The sequence below is a fragment of the Pseudorasbora parva genome, chromosome 17 (assembly GCF_024679245.1).
Source record: "Pseudorasbora parva isolate DD20220531a chromosome 17, ASM2467924v1, whole genome shotgun sequence".
In the NCBI taxonomy this organism is placed as follows: Eukaryota; Metazoa; Chordata; class Actinopteri; order Cypriniformes; family Gobionidae; genus Pseudorasbora; species Pseudorasbora parva.
The window spans coordinates 2,199,969-2,225,767 of record NC_090188.1 but is presented as its reverse complement, the minus strand read 5'-3'; the positions used below and the strand labels follow the sequence as shown (position 1 = coordinate 2,225,767).

The window sequence follows — 25,799 nt, the reverse complement described above, 5'->3', positions numbered from 1 at the left end:
GAATCACACGTGTGCACATTTGAGAAATCACTGTATGGAATACATCAAAGTTTTCATTTAGGCTATGCCAAATATAAATATATATAACACGTATTATAAAACGGTTTGATATTGCTGTCCTCCCATTTAATTGATTTTATATAAAATAACACTGTTAAACGATAAATTCAAACGACAGCAAAAAAGCCTGATAGAGTCAAAGCATTGTTTTATTTTCTTCAGATTTTGCGTAAAAGCGATATTTATTTTATTTATTTATTTATGTACATTCATATACACGTCTTGTATAAAGAACTACATACAGTGCTGACTTCTGTATACCCCTTTATGAGGCGCATTTATATATTACATCTCAGATCAGATCACCTAAAATCATGTTTAAAAGTAACATGGCGCGAACAGCGGTTGTATGAGCGGCTGCACGTGAACAGGGGAGCAGTGCAGTGCACGCGCGGGGTGACAGAGGCGCGCGCGCTGTCCGCTCATGGCGTGGTGCTGAAATGACGTCACCGGCGGCAGAGCGATCGGTGCTAAAAACTCGGCCGCGCGCATGTCCTGAACCTCCCGCTTCAGCTTCATCCGTCGGTTCTGGAACCAGGTCTTCACCTGAGGAGAAATATAACACATAATAATTGACATTAACATCCACTTTAATCCTCGAAAAGCACAGTCATAGTTTTGACTTTTTAAATTGAAATGATGAGATGGTCAAAATTATGACAAAAAGACAAAGCTATGACATAAGATTACAAAAATAACTTAGAAAAGTCATAATTATGAATTTAAAATGGAATACTTTGACATACCAAGTCATAATCTTGACATAATACTTATGATCCGTGTTGGGGTAATGCATTACAAGTAACTCGAGTTATGTAATCAGATAACTTTTTTCAAGTCACTAGTAAAGTAGAGCATTAGACAAATTTACAACAAAATATCCAAGTTACTTTTTCAAATAAGTAACTCAAGGTACTTTGTTTTCCCATTTATTGACGGGCATTTTTCTTGTCCCAATGTTGGGAAAAATTGTAATGCATTACTTTTATTAAAAAGTAACTAAGTAACTCAATAAGAAATTCATATTTATGACATTAAAAAGTTGAACTGAGAAAAATTTAAATTATGACAGTTATAAATGGTGATATGGTCAAAATTATGACAAAGTCAAAACTATTTTAAATTTTAATTTGTCTCAATTTCAACTTTTTAATGTCTTAATGTCTTGTGCAGCTCTTTTCATTGACCTATCGAAGGCTTTTGATACTGTGGATCATGCAATATTAAAACAAAGACTCCTCAGTGTCGGGTTGTCAGAAAAAAAGTTTGCTGGTTTGAAAACTATCTATCAGGTAGATCCCAGTGTACAGGTAGATGGTTTAACCTCCAGCCCTCTTAGTATAACCACGGGTGTGCCCCAGGGGTCAGTGCTGGGACCACTTTTATTTATTTTATCCCTCTATGGTACGGTGTTGCCTCCAGGCAACATAGTCTATTTTAGATTATTCTTAATCAAATGAAACACCAATGTATTGTTCAAACCTATCCCTGGGAAGAAGAACTCAAATACTAACCAATGAAAGTGTAAAAAAAAATGGGTCACATGACCCACAGGGGTCCATTTTGTGTCCTGTATCAGTCATGTGCACAGGTCACATGACTCCATATTTTCTCCAATGAAAACGGCATTTTTCACTAATTTCCTGTCCAGATAATCACCCACAAAAATATGAGTCACCTTCACTGGTTAGTAAAGTTGTATTTTCAAGAACTTTACATTATATATCATCAAATGTTTTAAAGTAAATAACAAAAAACTGTGTGTTGCCTCAAGGCAACATTGTACCATAATGGAATCGCGTAAGGCCATAGCAGACACTATGGTTGGATACAAATACAGCATATTTGTAAGGAAAAGAGTTAGAATTATCTAAATATATCTGCATTTTTGCACAATATTGTAATGCATGTATAAAAATAGTAATACACACACTATAACTGCATTTCTTATGATCTGCACATTTTCTATAGCACTCAAAAAAGGTATAAAACACCACTGATGAGGATGAGGTGTCGTGATGAGGAAGATCAGGCCATAGTGACAATCCGGCAGGGAGAGAGTGCGGGTGAGATCGAAGATGGAGATGAGGATGAAGATGGTTATGATATGATATGATATGATAACTTGACGTAATAACGATGTGATGGCTTGATGTAATGGTTTGGTAATACTTGTGCTCCACGATGGTACAATGTTGCCTGAGAGCAACAGCTGAATTTGAATTGTTGCTTTTTATTAAATATGAAATTTGTAATACATTATAAACTGGATAAATGTGTTTGTTCAGGTCTCTGGTTAAAGAAATTGATTTTTTCAATAAATATGTTCATTTTTTTCTACATGAAAATGTGAAACGTTTAAATTTGTCCGTTGTGGTACAATGTTGCCTTGAGGCAACAAACTTTTAAAAAATAAATAAAAATAAAAATTATGAATTATTTTATTGCTATTGTTAAAGGTCAGTGTATATTTTGGCCATTCGATTTTACTTATAGAAACGGGTATTCAAAAACAAAAAATGGCTCCTTTTTCGTTTTTTCATTTTTTAAACAAAACGAAAAACAAGAATTCAGCTTGATTTTTCGTTTTTCGTTCAGAGGTAGAAAATGAATAAACAGCTTAAATATATTCGATTTCTACACGTGGGCGTGTAGAAATCGAATATTCAAGCTGTTTAATTATACGCCCGTGTCTGCTGATTGGTCAGCCGAAGATCAAACTGCTCTTCCTCAGTTAAGCACAGCAGAATAAAAGTCCTGTGCTGCTACAGTATAGGCCTATGGCTTCTTAACGAGTGTATTGCAGCTACATTTTATCTTTTATTAATCAAACAACCAGACTAACGAATGGCTCGACACGACCCATACCCCAAGGGAAAGAGCCTAGACAGGACTTTCCTCTGTGTATAAATTCACATAGGCCTGGGTATGGCAGGATTACAGCTGTCCACCCCGGTTGCCCAGTCTTAAAAAAAGAAAGAAAAAAAAGTTAATTAAGATATAAATTAATATAATTAGTTATTTAATATTTTAAACACTAATACAAAACTGATAACTGACAACCAGAGAACAATAGTTAAATTAATAGTCTTAAATAAGTCTTAAATTACGTCGGGATAAATAAACTAAATAAGCATACAAACATGCCAAACAATCAAGCGAAGACCAGCATGTAGGCTAAAAGTTCAGGAAATACGCAGCAGCTATAGCTACCTTTGTTTTTTAAATGTATTTCATCAATATTGAGTATTAGCCTAATTGATACCGAAAAAAATGGTGTGTTATTTTCTTTGCCATGTTAACTTCCAAAGAACAGCATGTGGGTTCTCTCCGCGCTGTTTTGACAGAGAAAATCTGACACAGAGATTTTGAGAGTTGCCCATCCAAACAAAACAGAAGTCTACAGGAGATGATGTGAGGAACATTGTGTACAACACTACATAGCCATAAGTGGATTTTAAATTTACAAGGACCTAGGGATGGGTACCGAAACCCGGTATTAAACGGGCCCAGGGGGGATTTTTACACAGAAAAAAGCCCTGTCTAGGTTGAGGCTCTGCCCCTGAATGTGTCGAGGCATTCATTAGTCTGGTTGTTTGATTAATAAAAGATTAAATGTAGCTGCAATAAATGCGTTAACAATCCGTACAGCTGTTGCAGTGCAGGACTTTTATTCTGCTGTGCTGAACTGAGGAAGAGCAGTTTGATCTTCGGCTGACCAATCAGCAGACACGGGCGTATAATTACCGCCCACGTGTAGAAATCGAATATTCAAGCTGTTTATTCATTTGCTACCTCTGAACAAAAAAAGGAAAAATCATGCTGAATTCTTGTTTTTCGTTTTGTTTAAAAAATGAAAAAACGAAAAAGGAGCCGTTTTTTGTTTTTGAATACCCGTTTCTATAAGGAAAATCGAATGGCCAAAATATACACTGACCGTTAAAGTGTCCTATTTTAAGCAGGAAAAACACCACAAATAATTTTTTCCTAATTGAAATCATATTGCGTACCATAGAGGGATATCAACAATCTGGATCAAAATGTCTCCAACGCAAATTTTCATTTCTATGCCGATGATACTGTGATATACTGCTCTGCATCAACTCCAAACCAAGCTCTCTGTCGCCTTCAACTTGCTTTTGATACTGTACAACGTACCTTGTTCGATTTAAAGCTTGTTTTGAATAACGACAAAACAAAACTTTTGTTCTCAAATGCAAAATCAAAGTCACAGAACCTTCTACCCATCAGGGCTCCGAGATTGAGTCTGTCTCTAAATTCAAGTATCTTGGTATCCTAATTGATGATTCACTCTCTTTTAAACCTCACATTCAACAGTTGGTAAAAAAACTAAAGCTGAAATTGGGTTTTTATTTTAGAAACAAGTCATGTTTTTCCTTTGAGGCAAAAAGGAGGCTTGTTGCTGCCACTTTCTTGTCAGTGCTGGACTATGGCGATGTTATATACATGAATGCTTCCATCACAAGCTTGAAACTGTTGGATTCTGTTTATCATGGAGCTCTGAGGTTTATCACAAACTTTAGAGCACTTACTCATCACTGTTCTTTGTATGATCGGGTTGGTTGGTCTGCATTGTCCACCCGTAATCATTGGTACATTTTTATCTACAAGGCAATTCTTGGTCTGCTTCCCCCATACCTCCAATCTTACATCGAAAAGAAAGGTACAGGAAGATATTGTCTTCGTTCTGAGGACTTATTTTTATTATCTGTCCCTCAAGTCCGGACAGAACTGGGAAAAGGGGCTTTCAAGTATGCGGCCCCCTGCACTTGGAATCAGCTGCAAAATGTGTTGAATCTTAAGGAGCCGGTTTCATTGGTTGCTTTTAAATTACTTTTAAAAAACATGGAAGCTACACATACTGGCTGTAGATGTTATGACTGACTCAATAATGACGGACGATCATTGCCGTTGTTTATCGCTTACGATAATATGTGAAATTCTGATTTCTTATGACTTAATAATTATTTATTACTTGTACAAATTGTTATATGTTGATGTCATATGTTATATGTTTTATGTCTGAAACCTTGTTAAATGTGCTGCTGCCTCTCTTGGCCAGGACACTCTTGGAAAAAAGATTTTTAATCTCAATGAGTCTTTTCTGGGTAAATAAAGGTATAATTAATTAATTAATTAATCTAAGTACTTTTTTTTAGTAATTTTAGTAATTTTTTTTACTTGTTATAGTTTAGTTTTTTGTCAAAATTATGACAAAAAGTCAAAATTATTACATAAGTTAAAAAGTAAACTTAAAAAAACTTTAAAAAATGATTATTAGGACGTTAAAAAGTTGAAATTTAGTCATTTTAATTATGAGTCATAAATTATGAGATGGTCAAAATTATGACAAAAAGTCAAAATTATGAAAAGATAAAAAGTTAACTTAGAAAAGTCATATTATGAATTTGAAATGGAATACTCATAATCATAATCAAGTCCTAATCATGACATAAGTAATACTTATGATAATTATTATTGACCGTAATATGATTTTTAAGGTCAAAATTTTCTAGCCTTTTACAGTAATCATAATTTCAATATAGTGTCATTTTTAACAAAAATTTCAGTCATAATTATGAAACGGTCAAAATTATGACAAAAGGTCAAACCTATTACAAGTTTTGTGCTATGATCTATGGACATTAAACGTTGAAATTGAGACATAAATTTAAATTATGACAGTAATAAATTATGAGATGGTCAAAATTATGGCAAAAAAAACTATGACAAATTAATAAGTTAAAGCAGCACTAGGTAACTTTTCAACCTTCATAATATATTTTTTAAGACTCTTGTGATGATAAATCGACTTACAATAGGTTGAATGACACGTCTGCCATAGCCTGATGGGGTCTGTATCGTTTTTAATCGTACTTTTAAACTTCGGGTTTGGGGTAGTAACCCGAGAACAAAAAGAACTACAAAATTCGACTGCTTTACGGCATATACGTCACTTCCACCACCACACACACTTCCTTACATTCAGACGTGCGAGCCCAACTTTGTTCGTCGGATAATATAGTCATGTCCGAAGCAGCACAGACACATAAGAAAGAAAAGGTTTTGTTGGAGGAAAGCAATAAGAGGAAAAGTGATGTGATTAAAGGCAGGACGAGGATCAACATGTGACCAGCGTTTGCTCGTCGGCGTGAGCTGAAGGAGGCGTGCCCGACCGATGCTGTCCTGCTTGTTACGGTGATTACCGACCACTCAAACACTGAACTGAAGTATCAGATAGATTCTGGAAAACGCTAACCAATAGACTACTATAATGACGCTGGCTTGTAAACGTGAGCATCGCGATTATTTGGCGTTTGAAAAAAATAAAACCCATGAAATTATATTCATATGACATGCTGAAGCATATGCCACTGATGAAGACATTTCACACGCGCCGCCAGAAGAACTCGAAATCCTCCTGCAGTGTTCAGGGGAACTGTTAGTGCTGCACCGACCCGCGGGACGCTTTTGTGAAGTTATTTGGCCCGCACCGCACCACTGTATATATTTTTACAACCCGCCCCGCACCCGCGACCATTAAATAGACATACGGGGTCCGCGGGTTATGAGACGAGCCACGCATCACTAGCTCAGGGCTATCAGGGTTGTCATGTCAACAAATGCACGCGCGATGGCATCCCCTGATGTAGGATTACAGAGCTTACGACAGTAGTTGAGGACATTATTTTTTCCAAACTGTAGGGGGACCCCGAGAGCAAAAGTAGCCAAGTGCGGCTTTAACTTAAAAAATAACTTAAAAACTCATAATTTTAACATTAAAAAGTTGAAATTGAGATCAATTAAAATGATGACAATTGTGAGATGGTTAAATGATTGCAAAAAACTGACAAATTATAAAGTTAACTTAGAGAATAACATAAAAACTCAAAATTATGTCATTAATAAGTTGAAATTGAAACTTACATTGAAATGATGACAATTATGAGATGGTCAAAATTATGAAAAAAATACAAAACTGTGACATAAGATTAAAAAAAAGTCATAATTATGAATTTGAAATAGAATACTTTGACATACCAAGTCATAATCTTGACAAAAGTCATGCTATGAATATATAATCATAGGGAAACCACTAAGTTCTGTATAGCACCAAATCTTGGTGATTAGTGGTTCTTCACCACATAAGTCCGCAAAAATAGGGCACAATATACTGTATAAATATGAAGGATTTTTCCGTATTCGTTTTTTTACAGGTGTTTTACCTGTATTTTGAATTACACATTGCATTAGTTTGTGTTTTAAGGGTTAAGGGAAATTTCCGTAAAATTACTGGATAATGTACTGGCAGAAAATTACCAGTACATTTTCCGTTTTTATTTTTTACAGTGCAGTTCTTTGGGATGACTTTGGGATGACGTTACCATATCCAGAACCTGTTAAAGCCCCACTTGGCTACTTTTGCTCTCGGGGTCCCCCTACAGTTTGGAAAAAATAATGTCCTCAACTACTGTCGTAAGCTCTGTCATCCTACAACAGGGGACGCCATCGCGCGTGCATTTGTTGACATGACAACCCTGATAGCCCTGAACTAGTGATGCGCGGGTCGTCTCATAACCCGCGGACCCCGTATGTCTATTTAATGGTCGCGGGTGCGGGGCGGGTTGTAAAAATATATCCAGTGGTGCGGTGCGGGCCAAATAACTTCATAAAAGCGTCCCGCGGGTCGGTGCAGCACTAACAGTTCCCCTGAACACTGCAGGAGGAGTTCACATGCAGCTGTTCTTCTGGCGTCGCGTGGGAAATGTCTTCATCCCAGGTAACGTTACAGTCAGTGGCATATGCTTCAGCATGTCATATGAATATCATTTCATGGGTTTTATTTTTTTCAAACGCCAAATAATCACGATGCTCACGTTTACAAGCCAGCGTCATTATAGTAGTCTATTGGTTAGCGTTTTCCAGAATCTATCTGATACTTCAGTTCAGTGTTTGAGTGGTCGGTAATCACCATAACCAGCAGGACAGCATCGGTCGGGCACGCCTCCTTCAGCTCACGCCGACGAGCAAACGCTGGTCACATGTTGATCCTCGTCCTGCCTTTAATCACATCACTTTTTCGTTTCCTCTTATTGCTTTCCTCCAACAAAACCTTTTCTTTCTTATGTGTCTCTGCTGCTTCGGACATGACTATATTATCCGACGAACAAAGTTGGCTCGCACGTCTGAATGTAAGGAAGTGTGTGTGTTGGTGGAAGTGACGTATATGCCGTAAAGCTGTCGAATTTTGTAGTTCTTTTTGTTCTCGGGTTACTACCCCAAACCCGAAGTTTAAAAGTACGATTAAAAACGATACAGACCCCATCAGGCTATGGCAGACGTGTCATTCAACCTATTGTAAGTCGATTTATCATCACAAGAGTCTTAAAAAATATATTATGAAGGTTGAAAAGTTACCTAGTGCTGCTTTAAGCCCCTGTATGGTTCTTCAGCGGTTCTTTGGGGTGGTAAAGTTGCTATATAGCCATACAAAGAACCTTTCAAGCCCCTTTAAAGGTTCATTACACGCCAAAGAACTACTGTTGAGTTTTGCGTTTGGTTGAGTTCAGAGATCTGAATAAAAATAAAATGTGAAAGAATTAAATATGATATGGCACCTCTTATGGGTTCTACATAGCACCATTTGACAAAGGTGCTGTAGAGCATCTTTAAAGATATGGTGCTATTTGGCACCAAAAGTGGTTCTCCTTTGATTTTAAGCCAAGAACCACTTTTAGTGCCAAATAGCAAAAAAAAAATTAAAATGCAATGGTAAATGGACTGCATTTATATAGCGCTTTCAACAGACCCTATGGCGATCCAAAGCCTTCACATTCTCCCATTCATACACCGACGGCGGTGTCAGCCATGTGGGGGTCGTCCAGCTCGTCGGGAGCAGCTGGGGTTAGGTGTCTTGCTCATGGACACCTCGACACTTAAAGGGATAGTTCACAAAGGGATGTGTTATTTTTTTTTCCTCATATCCAGACGAGTCTCATCAAGTTTTCCCATCGGCTGCAACTTCCGTCAGGTAAGGTCAAACTGGCACGATCATAGAAACACATTATGTAGATGCCTCATTCAACCGATCCACGCAGGCACTAATGAGGATCCTACATTTATATATATCTATGATCGCGCTGGTTTTTGACCTCACCCAACGGAAATTACAGCCGATAGGAAAACTTGATGAGACTCATCGGGATATGAGGTAAAAACACACCTACATGTTGGATGCACTGGGGGTCAGCAGATAAACATCAAATTTTCATGTTTGGGTGAACTATCCCTTTAACCAGGTGGAAGCAGTGATTGAACCACCAACCTTTCGGTTTGTAGACAACCTACATTAACCACTGGGCCACTGCCACCGCAATGGATGGATGGATGGATGGATGGATGGATGGATGGATGGATGGATGGATGGATGGATGGGTGGATGGGTGGGTGGATGAATAGGTAGATGAATAGGTGGATGGATGGATGGATGGATGGATGGATGGATGGATGGATGGATGGATGGATGGATGGATGGATGGATGGATGGATAGGTGAATGGATGGATGGATGGGTAGATGAATAGGTGGATGGATGGATGATGGATGGATGGATGGATGGATGGATGGATGGATGGATGGATGGATGGATGGGTAGATGGATGGATGGATGGATGGATGGCTGGATGGATGGATGGATGGATGGATGGATGGATGGATGGATGGATGGATGGATGGATGGATGGATGGATGGATGGATGGATGGGTGAATGGATGGATGGGTGAATGGATGGATGGATGGATGGATGGATGGATGGATAGGTGGATGAATAGGTGGATGGATGGATGGATGGATGGGTGGATGAATAGGTGGATGAATAGGTGGATGGATGGATGGGTGAATGGATGGATGGATGGATGGATGAATGGATGGATGGATGGATGGATGGATGGATGGATGGATGGATGGATGGATGGATGGATGGATGGATGGATGGATGGATGGATGGAAAGATAAATGAATAGGTGGATGGGTGGATGGATAAATTAATTACAGGCTTCTCTCGGGCATACCTGCGTCTCGGTCAGATGCAGCCTGTCCGCCGTGCTCCGCCTCTGGGCCGCGCCGAGGTACTGATGTTTGCCGAAGCTTTTCTCCAGCTGCGAGATCTGCTCGCCGGTGAATTTGGTTCTGACGCGGCGGAGCGGGCCCAAATCTCCCTCACTGTCATCGGCCGAGCTGAACCCGCAGCTGTCTGAAGCCATGGAGAGAACCTGTTAGAGGCATGATGATCTGGAGAGACGAGCACGTTTACATGCACACCAGTGAGCCGATGACTCACACACGTCAGCTTATTGAAATAATCCGTTTTTCCTGTTTACATTAATCAATCTACTTTATTTATATCGCACTTGTACAGTGACAACTGTTTCAAAGCAATATTGCAACAAAATTTGATTTGGCTAGTTTGATTTGGATAGTTTATAGAATTAAATATGACCTAATTAATAAATTTAATTTGTATATTTAGTTGAATAACTTTGATCATAATGTTAGTGTCTCCAACTGAGCAAGCCAAGCCAAAGGTGACCAAAGGAACCGAAACTCCATCAGGGCATGATGGAGAAAAATAAACCTTGGAGAAACCAGACTCAGGTCTCCTCTGGCCTATTAATAAACCATGTATAGTTATTATTCTGGCAACCTTACAGGTCAGAAATCATTTTAGATAGGAACAATTTTGGGTATCACGCTAAACGGGTTAATTTACATGCAAACCAGTCAACTGGCTACGCAAGTCAACCGCGTTTACATGCCTTTATTTATCATAACCCATATTAATAAACCGAGTTCTTTCCTTGTAGTGACGTCAACAATAATAATGTCCGTATCTGACTCGGACTTTCCCAAACGTTACGTCAGTTGTGATGTTAAATAAAGCGTGTCAGCAGGAGATTTACGGCTCATATTATTAGTGTTTATGACTGAACCTCTTCTACTTCTGCTGCATGAGATGAGAACACCTCTTAAAAGAGTCTGCGTTTGTGATATATGTCCTTATTTCATGCAAAACACTAGCTCGCTCTGTCTGGATGCGTTTAAATCTGCTCTGAGTTTGTGTTTTTGTCAGCTATCACACATGCGCACTTCAATAAGCCGACAGAAAGCAGGTTAATGCGTTTAAATCGCGCGCATAATCGGGGTAAGAGGCAAAAAACGACCTGTGTCGACCGGTTTATGACCTTACTCCGATAAAAGAAAACGGGTTACACTGTAAAAAATTCTTTCAAAAATAAGTTACCTGGTTCCCTTCAAATTTTGAGTTCATTGAAATTAAAAAATTTAGTTAATACAATGAATATTTTTGAGATTCGACAACCTTTATTAAAATATTACTAAATGATTTTGTAACCATATTGGGTAATTGTGTGTTTTTTTATTTGTGATGATGCAGTGAAACATGCCAAATTGTGCTATTTTCATGATTTATCACATTTTTTATGTGGTTCAGATACAATATTTTGTGTTTCTATTTATTAAACAAATTTCCTTCATTGTATCAACTCAAACTTTTAATTTCAATAAACTCAAAATTAAGGCAACCAGGTTACTTACTTTTTTAAGTTAAACCAACAATATTTTTTTACGTGTACCGTGTGCGTTTACATGCAGGATTATGCTTAATAAGCCAACAATGAACATGTAAACGCGGTACCCCGGAGTAAGGTCATAAACGCATTAACCTGCTTTCTGTCTGCTTATTGAAGTGCGCATGTGCGATAGGTGACAAAAATGCAAACTAAGAGCAGATTTAAATCCATCCAGCAAGTGTTTTGCATAAAAAGGACAGACTCAGACTCTTTTAAGACCCAGGAAATTGTAAAGGTGTGTTCTCATCAGAAGTAATAATAACAAATAATAATATATTTGTATTGCACTTTACATTTGGAACAAATTTAAAGTGCTACAATTAAGATCATTTAAAAATGGTAAAATACTAATATATTTAATAATTAAAAGTTATAAGTTCTCCTAAAAATAATGTTTTTAGTCCTTTTAGAAGAGGTTAAGTCATAAACGCTGCATCTGGAACTGCATGAGGGATAATATGAGCCGCTCTCCCGCACACACTTTATTAAGTGACCTAACATTTTGAATACTCCATTTTGTTTTGTTTTTGTTTTTTTTATAATAACAAGTAATACGGAATGACAACAATATTACATGCCAAGAAGCAGGAAAATAACATACCTTTTAAAAAGGTTCTTTTTTTTTTTACAGCTTTCTTATTGGAAGAATCAGAATCAAACACTTATACAAATTTAACTCTTCCAGAAAAAGGTGAAAGAATATAAAATATTGGGCGAGGAAAAAAAATAAGATTGAGTAAATAAAAAAACATCTGATTGTTCTTTTTCAAAAAGTATATAACCCAGAATAATATTTCCTTGAATACTCCGAGTCAGATACGGACATGATTATTGTTGTTGACGTCTCACTATAATAACCCGGTTTATTAATAAAGTCATGTAAACGCGGTTTACTTACGCGTTGTCAGTTTACTGGTTTGCATGTAAACGGGGAACACTGGTTATTTCAATAAGCTGATATTTGTGAGTTATCAGCTCACTGGTGTGCATGTAAACAGAAAGGCTTACTTGTAGGGGAAGACGGGGCCTCGCGAGGCTCAACCTCTCCGTCCTGATTCCGCGTTTCAGAAGTTTCGTCACATGCTGCTTTCTGAGCATGGCAACTCTGGGCCAGCCAATCCACGGAGAACTTCTCGGACTTCATGATGTTTGCTCCTAAACACAACTTGATGATCAGCTCTCTGACTTTATGCATGAGGCCCACGCTCATTTGCATGCGTAAAGAGGCTTATAACTGTCGTAATTGCAGCTAATATGTGTCGCAATGGGCTTGTTCACACGTCCGGTGCACTTGTGAGATCCAGGCGCCAGTGTGTCTGAGCACCTCAAGTACCTGAGAATAATCATCAACATGATACAATCAAGACAAGACATAATCCATCAGACATAATCCATCGGCCGATAATGTGGAGATGAAAGAGCGGATCAGTGTTTTACTCACAGTGGGATCAAGTCCTGATCCCCATTATAGTTCCCAATCTGAGCGTGTTTATTACATCACATCATTAAGAAGAACTGCAGAGGCGCGTTTGATATCTCTGGCGCGATACATCTCTATATATATAAGGAATATAAATGGATTCACTGCATGCACACGTTGTCAATTTGATTTTGGAAAATTTTTACAGTGTCTGCAGATCTACTGATCACGAATCAAGCAAAAAAATAAAAAAAAATAAAAAAATAGGACGAATTAGGCCCTAATCACCTGTTTTGCTGAACCGAAGTTAACGTAAATATTGAGTGTCGAGTTTTAGTGAGATCTGATCAGAGGTTAATAAACTATGGCCTTCAGATATTAGAGAGAGATTAATAAATACTGACATCTCTGACAACAGGCCGACATGAACACATGGTCTCTCTCTCTCTCTCTCTCTCTCTCTCTCTCTCTCTCTCTCTCTCTCTCTCTCTCTCTCTCTCTCTCTCTCACACACACACACACACACACACACACACACACACACACACACACACACACACACACACACACACACACACACACACTAAACCTACCCATCACAGGAAACATTCTGCATTTTTACTTTCTCATAAAAACTCCTCCTGTGTGATTTATAAGCCTTTTGTAAAGTGGGGCCATGGGTAATGTCCTCATATTTCACCCTCTCCTGTAATACCTGTGTCATACCCATGGCATTATACACATTAGTGTCCTCATATGTCACAAAAACAAGCACACACACACACACAGACACACACACAGACACACAGACACACACAATCTCTCTCACACACTCTCATTCTCATTTTTGTCAGCTTTATTGGCATGACAAAAACATACATTTTGTATTGCCAAAACTGATTTTGTAACAACTGATAGTAAACAAAATATTAATAGTCCCTCTCTCTCTCTCACACACACACACACACACACACACATTCTCGCTCTCTCTTTCACACATGAGAGAGAGAGAGAGAGAGAGAGAGAGAGAGAGAGAGAGAGAGAGAGAGAGAGAGAGAGAGAGAGAGAGAGAGAGAGAGAGAGAGAGAGAGAGAGAGAGAGAGAGAGAGAGAGAGAGAGAGAGAGAGACTATTAATATTTTGTTAATATGACGCGATGGAGCCAGTCTGCTGGGATTATGTGAGTGTAAACTCATCAATGGGTGATTTAATTGGAACTAATTGTTGTCCATGATGTGCTCGTTAGGTCTGAAGCGCGGCGCGGACGCACAGAATGAGTTCACGCGCATCTGAAAGCGCGCGCGGCGTGAGCCCGAGGATCAGTGGCGAGGCGCGGTTGGTTTAGGGCTCCCTCGGCCTGCATCTGATTTAAATAAACCCGCCTCGTGTTTGATCGGAATACTTTTGCAGCACATTCAGAACAAATAAATGCCTGCATGTGGCTATTCGGATAAATAAAATAGATGTGTGTTTTAATAAAGCGACAAGGACAATTCAAGGACAATAAAGCGTTTTAAGCATCCTTTATGAAACCTTTATTTTTTTATGTTTATTAATGCTGTGCTTTACCATGCATGTAAATCTCACACCATACAATCACTAAAATAATCAGAAAGCAATGCTTTTTATTATTTTTCTCATTTGCACTGTTTCAAAAGAAGAGATTTTTATTTATGTTCAGGACTCAAGCAAACATCCCATCATGCTCGTGTTTAGTGAGTTATGAGTGAGATAAGGCCACAAGACTGAGGAGCAAGAACCAATCAGGAAAGCTTTGGCATAAAACATACTTTATTTCTGATAATCATAAATAAACTCTTTTTTTAATTAAACCTCAGTATATTTTCTTTACAAACTGTACAGATATTGCACTCAGAATGTGATTAAGTGTTTTAAAGGAAAGAGTCTTCAGTAGTAATGTGGCCTTGGCATCATGAGATGAAGATGAGGAAGATGAGGCATCACGTGCTGCTGCTGCGCGTGCACGTGCGGAGGAAACGGAAGTCGCTGTCTGTCGTAGCAGTGGTACTGAACTGCGTGCATGTGCATGGGAGGCAGGAGATAGTCCGCGCGCATCTCCTGAGCCTCGCGCTTTAGCTTCATCCTGCGGTTCTGGAACCAGGTTCGGACCTGAGGGAACAAAAGCACGCGCGCGTTTAAAACACAGAGGAACGCCTGATGTTCTGGAGAAAGCGCATGCACGTAAAGGCATATACACAAAGTCGCACGCTCGCGCTCACCTGCGTCTCTGACAGACTGAGCTTCAGCGCGGTTTTCACGCGCTCTCCCGCGTCCAGATACTTGTGCTTGTTGAAGATTTTCTCGAGTTTGTCGATCTGCTCCGGAGTGAATTTGGTTCTGATTCTGCGCGCCGCGCCGTCGCTCGCATCTTCGACGGACGCGCATTCAGACGCGGCCGCCTCGCTCTCGTACCCCGAGGAGTAGCCGCTGTTTTCTGAAACTGAATGAAAAACAACGATGCACGGTCATTTATACTACTCACAAAGCAGTTACATGTCCGTATGCATAAAATATTAATAATGCATTAAAATAAGAAGCAAATGCATGGTCATTTACACACTCTAAAAATGCTGGGTTAAAAACAATTCAAGTTGGGTTGGAAATGGACAAACCCAGAAATCTGGTTGTTTGAACCCATAAATAGAGCCATTCAAACAACCTAATATCCGGGTTTGTCAATTTCCAACCCAACTTGGGTTGTTTCTAACCCATCATTTTATTAGATCGCACCATTCCCAACACAGTCGCATGTCCTTATGCGTGAAATATTAAAAATGCATTAAAATAAGAAGCAATGCATGGTTATTTATACTATTCCCAGCGCAGTTGCATGTCCGCATCTCACGCATAAAGCTTTACAAATGCATTAAAGTAGAAAAATGCTAGGTTAAAAACAACTCAAGTTGGGTTAAAAATGGACAAACTCAGAAATTGGGTTGTTTGAATAGGTCCATTTACTGGGTTCAAACAACCCAATTTCTGTGTTTGTCCATTTCCAACCCAACTTGGGTTGTTATTAACCCAGCATGTTTTAGAGTGTGAGCACTTACAGCTTGGAGACGAGCAGTTCCTCGGAGCCGCGGTGGATTGTGGTTTGTGCTCAGCTCTGCTGGCCTTTGGTTTCGGCTGCAGGTAACCCTTGTCATATGATGTCGGAGGTCTGGGCTGGACCACACACGGCACATGAGGCCTGTGCGTCTTCTTCTCCGGCTCCTTTTGGGAAGCCGAGGCATGAAAGCTCTGGGCGAGCCAGTCCACAGAAAACGTCTTCACCATGATCGCAGCGGAAGTGAACCTATCCGAGAGGGTTCGCCAGGCCTCCATATATACCGCGCGGCGCATTAACATATGCATGGAGGAGTTAACGCCTGATCGATTCTCAATCATTAGGCCTAATGGCTCGTTATTGAAGTCTTTACATATCCTGTGATTGTGTGAAAGCCTGGCGCCAGCTTGTCTGTGAGAACCTCTGGCTCATCCAGCTGTCTGCATCCTCTTCAAACACACACGAGTGTCAGAACAACTGAGACATGACAATACAACACGAGCCCGAGAGCAATGTCGTGGACTCTATACGCCAAAATGAGTTTTCGCGTGCATATGATACGCACTTTATATGACACGCTCTATAGGATAATACGCCATAAAGTGCTCGACACAGTACATACACAATAATTAAATCACGGTGTTTGACTTGTTTTGCTTTCAGAACAAAATAAATAAATTAGAAAATAAGATAAATAAGCGATTTTAGATTTAAGTCGGCTTGCTTAATTGGATAAAGTGGTCAAATGTGTCTGGTTTGCATGATTAAAGTTCTTCTTTTGACAATGGTCTTTTTTCTGCTCTCAGGTAAAAAAATACAATTCACAAGCCTAGAATCATGCAATAAAATGCAACACCAAATACGTGATAACGTAACATGAGCATATCAACATTTAGATATTTGGATATCATATAAAGAAAAAAAATTACAACTTAATTAGACTTTATGGGTCAACATGGTGCAGCAATCAGATGGTGAAAATGCACAATCAAATCAAAATAAATGTAAAAAAGCCCTTTACCACACTAAACATATCTAGAGCAGATGCAAAATAAAATAACAACATAAAATAAAAATACAAAAATCACATAAAAAGCCCTTTACCACACACACAATGTATATGCCATTATTAATGCCCAGAATTACATAGAAAAGAAAAGAAAAAACATTTTTGTGAATATTTGGGTCTTAACAAAAACATTAATAAAGCTAATGTCATCATATAAGCATTTCCAAAAATGGTCATAACTTTAAAGAATGAAGAGCAATGTTTATTTTTATAAACACATTTATTCCTAAATTCTAGCATTTGACAAACTGTGCTCATATATCAGCCTCTAATATAAGTCTTAAAGTTTTTAGGGCTTATTATGTTCTGTTACTCGTGCTTAAAAAAAGAAAAATGGCCAATAAAGTTTTTTTTTTTTACTTTTTTTTTTCCATTTCTGCCCCTGCACTCTGGTATTTGAGAAACTTTGCTCATATATCAGCCTCTAAATAATATTTAGGGTTTTTGGCTTATTCTGTTGTTACTGAGAAAATACCAACATACTTGTTGCTTTGTGATTTTATTTTCTCAAATATTGTTGGGGAGGGGGGGGGGGGGGTAAGAGCTATAGGCTAAATATATATAAATACATTTCCCAAAAAGTAAAATGGGCATAACTTTAAAGAAGTAAATAATTAAGACCAATGTTTATTGTTTCAATACATTTGACAAACTGTGCTCATATATCAGCATCTAAATAATATTTTACGGGTTTTGGCGTATTCGGTTGCTTCATTGGGGGGAAACCTATAAAATGTGTAGTTTCTCTTTGCATTAGCAGTTTCTGGTCTGTGTGTGTGTGTGTGTCCACACAGTGGTGACGGTGGCTCAAATGGCCCATATGAACACACGCTGGTGCCCCGCGGAGTCTCTGGCGCCGCCGCCGCAAACATCCCCGGATCAAAGGCGTTACAGTAGCGACACAATTACCTCTGATTGACCAGCCGTTCAGATGCTAATCACACCCGGACAAGCTCAACAACTCGGGGAAGACATCATCTTCACCAGCCTGGCGCTTTACTGACATTTATTTACTTTAGAATGGACTTCATTCGAAATATATGCATATCTACACTCCTAGAAGAAAAGGTTCTAGCGCTACGTATCTGGAACCCCTAAACGTTTCTATATAACCCTTTTTAAGTGCCACAAAGGTTATTTCTTGTCATTATAGAACCTTTTATGCTAAAAAGAGGTGAAATAAATAGCATTCCCTTACGAAAGGAAAATATATTTACCAATATATTACTTAAAATATATTATAATATATTGTAAATACATAGAATAATATAATGATGGCATTATACAATGTATTATATATTCATGTAATATATTGCAAGATTTACAAATGATTGCCGCTTTCAATATATTGGAGAATATGGTAAATATAAAATCCCATATATGTGGATATATTGCCTAATGTATGATGTTTTCCAATATACTGCAATATATTTCTGTTTCGTAAGGGTTTAGAGTCAACTCCAAAGAACCTTTTATGCTAAAAAGGTTCTATAATGATAAGAAATAACCCGTTTGGCACTTAAAAAGGGTTATAAAGAAACTTTTAGCGCTAGAACCTTTTCTTCTAGGAGTGTAGATCATGTCAACTACGCTATACGGTTCGCAATGCAATCACAAAATCATTTAAAATATTTGAAATACTTGTGGTTTGGCCATTCAATTATGGTTTCGTGATCAAACAAAACAGCCCAGATTGTGATTGAATAATATTGGTGATAAATCCGCCATGATGGCATGTGAAGCCTCTTCGCAGCAGAGATGTGCAGTTAATCAGGGCTCGCGCGTTATCGGCCCGTATCTGAATGAGTCTGAGCCTTTGAAAGGATCGTTTAGCTGGACAATGGCGATAACGGCATGTTGACTGTTTCCTTTATCAATGATCTATAGTGCAGGAGGCTCGAGCTCTTTGACTCGCAATTAAAGCCTTTATCTCGAGCGCTTTGATCCGCCACAGAACAATGAGGAGATGCGCCGCGCGCCGCCGCATGCGCGCCTCCGCGTGACGCTCCTCGCGCACTATTTCAATCTGGCAGCCTAGCAAATGCAATCTCCCAACTCTCACATTGATGGTTTTAATGAGAACTTTTCCAGCCAAACATCCCGCGATGCTTTTTGTATAAACACGACGTTCATATCCAGTCACTGAGATTGAGAGCTATTTTATTTATTTTAGCGATGCATAAACATGTTGCATCATTTTTGAGCGATTTCCATCAGATTTCAATGGCTTTAAAGGTGCAGAGAACGAAGACGCACGTGATTTTGTGTGTGTGTGATGGGTAGGTTTAGTGTGGGCATGTATTTGTGAAATATCAGGACACAAATGTGTATAATGCCATGGGTATGACACAGGTATTACAGGAGAGGGTGAAATATGAGGACATTACCCATGGCCCCACTTTACAAAAGGCTTATAAATCACACAGGAGGAGTTTTTATGAGAAAGTAAAAATGCAGAATGTTTCCTGTGATGGGTAGGTTTAGGGGCAGTGTGTGTGTGTGTGTGTGTGTGTGTGTGTGTGTGTGTGTGTGTGTGTGTGTGTGTGTGTGTGTGTGTGTGTGTGTGTGTGTGTGTGTGTGTGTGTGTGTGTGTGTGTGTGTGTGTGTGGGCATGTTTTTGTGACATATGAGGACACAAATGTGTATAATGCCATGGGTATGACACAGGTATTACAGGAGAGGGTGAAATATGAGGACATTACCCATGGCCCCACTTTACAAAAGGCTTATAAATCACACAGGAGGAGTTTTTTTTTAGAAAGTAAAAAAGGAGAATGTTTCCTGTAATGGGTAGGTTTAGGGTAGTGTCTGTGTGTGTGTGTGTGTGTGTGTGTGTGTGTGTGTGTGTGTGTGTGTGTGTGTGTGTGTGTGTGTGTGTGTGTGTGTGTGTGTGTGTGTGTGTGTGTGTGTGTGATGGGTAGGTTTAGGGGCAGGGGCAGTGTAGGGGGATAGAAAATACGGTTTGTACAGTATAAAAACATGAGGGTTATTGTTAGCCTAGAAATCTAGACGCACCCTAGCGGCAGCAAATCTAATCTGCCGTGAGTGTCGTCTAGCAACTCTCAATACCCTTCTGAGCTGAATTCCCCTCACTCTTGCCGGGCCAATCACATCGTGTATAGAGTCGGTGAGCGGGGCCATAATGACGACGGCCGAGTTGCGTTTGCGTGCTTCTAGTAAACACAGAAACTGGCGAACGGCGGCGGTCTTTCGAATCAGCTCTGACCGCGACTCTGGAAGACTTGAGTGAAGCTTTTCTCTGAGAAAAGAACGGCACTGAAGTCATTCTTAAGAAGGGAAGATGTGTTCGGAGTTTAGCCGACCGGATACGGCGAATGTTTAATCTATCAACAAGCTTGACAAACGTATATCCGCCCCTCAGATTGAGCCGTCAATGGTGAGTTTCCAGACCAAACATCTTGATGTGGGTCCGGTTTGTCAGGCTAGGTTATTGTAGTTCTAGGCTAAATGTGAGCACACATTTATTAATCTTAAAAAAACATTCAGTATTCTTCAAAATTAAAGGGTTACTTCAGAGATTTAGCATTAAGCTTTGTATTTAAACTCGTTCCTTAATGTAGTAGAAATGTGAAATTATTTTTGAATTTGGTGCCTTCTAGAATGAGAAAAGACAGAAAATGTGTTCCTCTCTTGGGGATAAAAGACAACAACTCCCAGAATGCACTGCTTTGCTGCCTTACGAAGCACGATCATTCGTATATACTCCCGTGTTTACTGATACAAAGCCATACGCTAAATCGCTGAAGAAACCCTTTAATAAAATCTGTGAAAATGCAAAATCAGAATACTATGCAAACCTTTAATAATTAAATATGTTTAATAAATCAAATACTTTTATGCATTCAATCTCACTTTATTGACCAATGTACTTGCTGCTGACCTTTAATGATTCAGTTAAACTGAATTTGCAAAAATGACTTTAGATTTTTTGCTTTTTATGGGGGATGTAAGTGTTACCGGAGGCTTATTATCTGCTTTTGGTGTGAAAGGGTCTTTACATTTGCTTAAAAATAGAATTTTTTTGTCATATATAAAAAATAAATTAAAAAAAACCCAGCCCAGGTGAAAAAAAGTAACGCAAAAGTAATGTAACGCATTAGTTTTATTAAAAAGTAACTAAGCAACACCATTTGTTAATTTTTAAGAGAGTAACGCAATATTGTTATGCATTACTTTTCAAAGTAACTTTCCCTACACTGTAAAAAATTATTTTAAAAATAAGATACATGGTTGCCTTCAAATTTTGAGTTCATTGAAATAAAAAATTTAAAGTTAATGAGAATCGACAAACTTTATTCAAATATTATTACAAATTTTGTAAGCATTTTGGGTAATTGTACATTTGAACCACATTTTTTATGTGCTTCAGATACAATAATATTTTGAGTTTTTATTTATTAAACTAATTTCCTTCATTGTATCAACTCGAATTTTTAATTTTTTATAAACTCAAAATTTTAATGCAACCAGGTTGCTTACTTTTTAAAGTTAAACCAACAATATTTTTTACAGTGATAATAACATTCCCATTCCCAATGAAATCTATGCAGACTGCACGTCGAAAAATGACGTTTAAGAGGTATCCTGTGTGTTTAAGTGACGCCGAAAGGTCCTGACCGAGCGTCAATGTGTGTTGACTAAACAGAGTTACTGACAGACTGGGAAGAGAGGAGCTGCAACAGTGGAGAATATGAGGAATAATCCAGATTCAAGCAGGAAAACCTGCTCTAGAAGAGCCAGAAAACACTTCAAGACTTTGATAAAGAGAATAACAGGTCCTCTTTAAAGTATTAGGGGTTGCTGAGACTGGGGACAAATCAGGCATCATTATAGCAGTGAGAGTTGAATTCTAATGAGAAACACGCAAAATAAATAATGTGCACGTGAACTTTAGAACAGAGAAATGACAAAAGCATCCCAATTTAAAGAGCATTACAAAATAGAGATATGCATATAATTATACTTAAAAATGATGCACAAAATATGCCAATTTTCTAAAAAAGAGTTAAGCATGGTGTAGAAATATAGTCTAAGTATAATACTTTTCTCTATTCTCTGGAGGAGTTTCAAGCTCCTCGATTGAATCTCACCTAAAATGTTTTAATATAATTGATTTCTCAATAATGAATCTATAAATAACCACTTTATTTGGTTGTGTAGCTTGTGTTGTTTACACACAATTCTGTCCATTCTTCGAAGGGAAACTGGTTTGTTTGACTTGTTGCACTGAAGATGTCCAATTAATGAGGAAATTCACTAATTAAGACACCCACGTCCTTTGCAATCCCAGTATCTTTGGGAAATGATCCGATGATCTCCAGAATTGAGAGTCTGAGCGCGATACGGCCAGAGGTGGACAGCTCAGCTCATTTACTCGAGTCCTGTACTTAAGTACACTTTTTGATTATCTGTACTTTACTTGAGTATTATATTTTCTGTAAACTTCTGACTTGAACTTCACTCCATCTGAAAGACAAATATCGTCCTCTTTACTCCACTACATTTCTATCAAGGTCCTCGAAGTGGAAAGTCGTTTCTGTCGCAGCTTTGAAAGTCAGTGATGATTTTTTTCTTCTTTTAAAGGTGTTTGGGTTTTTGCAGAAAGCCTTTCAGGAATCACTCTTGTAGAGTCTCGTGAAGTTCAATGATTTCACAGCATTTATTAAACACTGATTTATAGTTTAGAGCAAAATGGAAGAAGACGGATGTCCAAATGCTCATTTAGTGGAGGATTCACATAAACAAAGTTGATTCTGTCTTCAGTGAAGGTGAACAGTGTGAGAATATAATAAACATACCTGTTTAGAAAGTCTTTCAATGTTTAAATTGCTTTGTGTTTTTGTGTTGATTTTTTATTTAAATGTTAATTGCTCTAACTGCTTTAAAAAATTTTCCTCTCTTTGTAGCACTTTGAGAGTTTCTTTAAAATGTAAAGTGCTTTATAAATAAAATGTATTATTATTATTATTATTATTATTATTATTAATATCAGGTGCGTATCAGTGTATTGGATCCGTGCATTCTGCCTTAAAGTGACAGCAGCTTTATAAAGAGTGTTGTAACTTATAAACAAATATTTAAATTAGTTTAAGTTGGTCGTATGCTAGTATGGAGCATCACTGACTGGCTTAAATCACCATGAGCATTTATATAACAATAATAAAATAATGCGCTGACATAAAAAAGGAAATTTACTTTTGATACTTAAGTACTTCTGCACTGCAAAAAATGCTCTTCTTATTTAGTATTTTTTTCTTGTTTCCAGACCAAATATCTAACAATTCTTAAATAAAGTTTAACTTAAAGTAAAATGACATAAGATATTTTTGCTTGTTTTATAGGGAAAAATATAAAAATGAAGTGAGTTTTTTCTTAAAGCAAGCAAAATGATCTGCCAATGGGGTGAGAAAAATGATCTTATTTCGGTTTACGGAAACAAGAAACAAGATTATTTTTCTCACCACATTGGCAGATCATTTTGCTTGCTTTAAGAAAAAACTCACTTCATTTTGATTTTATTTTTAAGAAAAGAAGAAAAAATATCTCATTGTACTTATATAGTAAATGCATCTTGATTTAAGAATTTGTAGATATACTAGAAACAATACAAAATTTTAAGAAGAGCATTTTTTGCAGTGTGTACTTTAACTTCAGTAAAAATCAGTTTTTACAACTTTAACTTGTAACGGAGTAATATTTGACCAGTAGTACTTTAGTTTAACTCAAGTAATGAAGTTATGTCCACCTCTGGCTCCTCACAGCGTCCACATCTGTGCCTGCATTGGCTCACTGAAACGAGGCTTTGACCCGGCGCAGCGTGTCCTGGATCCGGTGAGCGTAGCGGTCATTGGCCGCCTGGTTAAAGTTGGCATCGTTTTGGGAGGCGAGGAGAAAAACGTCACATTTGCTGAATCGAGCGATTCGCCCGCGCAGGAACGACTGCAGCTCGAGGTCAGGAGGGAAGGTGTAGAGATGCTCCTGAAACGCATCGATCTGACTGACCACACGCGCAATATTCCTAAAACCAGAGAAGCACAGTGTCACAAACAAGACAGAATACACACATGATGCCAAGGGGAAAGGTCTAATAACAAAAATGACATTTTGCAGAATGTGTTCACTGTAAAAAATTATATGTTCAATAAGTTATGACAACATATGTGTTTACATTGTTTTAAAGGTGCACTATGCAACTTTCCGTCCACTGGAGGGCGCCTTTTCAAAACAAAGGCGTAGTTTGATGACGCCAAGTGTGAGCGCAGTATCCTGGGACATGTGGTCTTCACTTCACAGCCGGTGGAAAATAGGACTCTCGTTACTGTAGTGTGACGCCGGCTTCACACTGCACGCGTAAGCAGGGCGTAAGCAGCGTGTATTTTTTTCGGCGCTCATGTTAACAGATGAGTGCATTCACACCGGCAGCAGAGGCAGCGCAGCGGCGCGGAGCAGAAGCATCAGTGCCGGGATCATTTCGCCACCAGGTCTATTTTTGACGCGCTGCTCACGATGAATTAAAGCCACAGTACATTGTTCTGATCAAAATTAACCCGGTTAACATGAAAAATAACACATTTAACCATGAAATAATTTAGTGAAGTGTTCCGTGTGTTTCTCAGTCACCATATGACATCCGGCACTGTGGAAAAAAAACTACAAAACGAATTTTAAATGATGTTGGCCTATGCCAGTTTAGCTTAAATTAAATATTAATTAAATTATGTATATATTATAACTATATTCTGGCATAAAAACAGAAACGATAAACAAAAGCACGTGGTGTCACAGGCAGTGTTCTTCAGAGTGCACCTGGAAAGACAGCAATGGACGACACTCGTCTCATCGTGAAGGTTGAGAAGCACACAGTTCTCTGTGAGCCACACAATTTGCTTTATAAAGACTTGCAAGTGAATGAATAAGCATGGGAGGAAGTTGGTGAGCGTGAGCGTGAGCGGCTCTTGGTGCTGATGGTAAGTCATTTTAAAGTGTTTTTGGCAATCTTTCGTTGTCTCACGAACGAACAACTAAATATGGATAGGTAAATAGAATATACACACATTAATATAGCACACATACAGTATAGACATGTAGATAGACTATGATGTGCGTTATTTTGCAATTTTTAAAAAAACGTTTTTAGATGAATTGCTCATTTAGCCTACAATATATCATTAAGAAGTTTCCTCTTAGTTATTACAGTCATTTATGAATTATCTTTAATAGGTTTATGATGGGTAATGTATGTAAATTTGATGCCTTTCCAATATTTCAAGACAATTTCCTGAAGTTTCTCTTTTTAGCAGTGTGCTTTTCATGGACATATAGTGCGATGGCCTTTCTTCTATCAAAAACTTGCGCTAAACGAAATAAAAAGACATCAGAAACAAGTGAAACTATTTTTAAAAATAAAATTAGCTTCATGATAAATCTTTGCTTTATTTCCATTTCAAATACATTAAAGAGAAATGCAAACTTATCCATTATAGAGTAGGCTACT

General features: G+C 38.2%; 4 protein-coding genes across 6 annotated transcripts in view; 1 reads left to right on the top strand and 3 right to left on the bottom strand.

The window, feature by feature from the left end:
- Positions 1-25,799, top strand: part of LOC137045489 (uncharacterized) — a 153,960-nt gene that overhangs the window by 23,903 nt on the left and 104,258 nt on the right. The window lies entirely within an intron of this gene.
- On the bottom strand, positions 200-24,172 carry vent (ventral expressed homeobox). Of its 3 annotated transcripts, XM_067422158.1 has the most exons (4): positions 24,051-24,172; positions 12,738-12,884; positions 10,152-10,333; positions 200-606 (listed from the first exon to the last, which is right to left on the bottom strand). In XM_067422158.1, the coding sequence occupies exons 2-4, from the start codon at positions 12,871-12,873 to the stop codon at positions 379-381; spliced, it is 546 nt and encodes a 181-aa protein (XP_067278259.1). In that variant the 5' UTR covers positions 12,874-12,884; positions 24,051-24,172; the 3' UTR covers positions 200-378. The 3 variants fall into 3 exon arrangements, with proteins under 3 accessions (XP_067278259.1, XP_067278261.1, XP_067278260.1); XM_067422160.1 differs by lacking the exons at positions 12,738-12,884; positions 24,051-24,172 and adding an exon at positions 12,710-12,730; XM_067422159.1 differs by lacking the exons at positions 12,738-12,884; positions 24,051-24,172 and adding an exon at positions 12,628-12,667.
- On the bottom strand, positions 14,611-17,338 carry vox (ventral homeobox). Its single transcript, XM_067421883.1, has 3 exons — positions 16,220-17,338; positions 15,389-15,609; positions 14,611-15,278 (listed from the first exon to the last, which is right to left on the bottom strand). Exons 1-3 carry the CDS (start codon positions 16,554-16,556, stop codon positions 15,057-15,059), a joined length of 780 nt encoding a protein of 259 aa, XP_067277984.1. The 5' UTR covers positions 16,557-17,338; the 3' UTR covers positions 14,611-15,056.
- The window catches only part of LOC137045496 (kinase non-catalytic C-lobe domain-containing protein 1), a 74,422-nt gene continuing 72,714 nt past the window's right edge, over positions 24,092-25,799 (bottom strand). The window contains exon 31 of the mRNA XM_067422163.1: positions 24,092-24,323. Coding sequence (XP_067278264.1) covers positions 24,092-24,323 — 232 coding nt within the window. The remainder of the gene's footprint in view (positions 24,324-25,799) is intronic.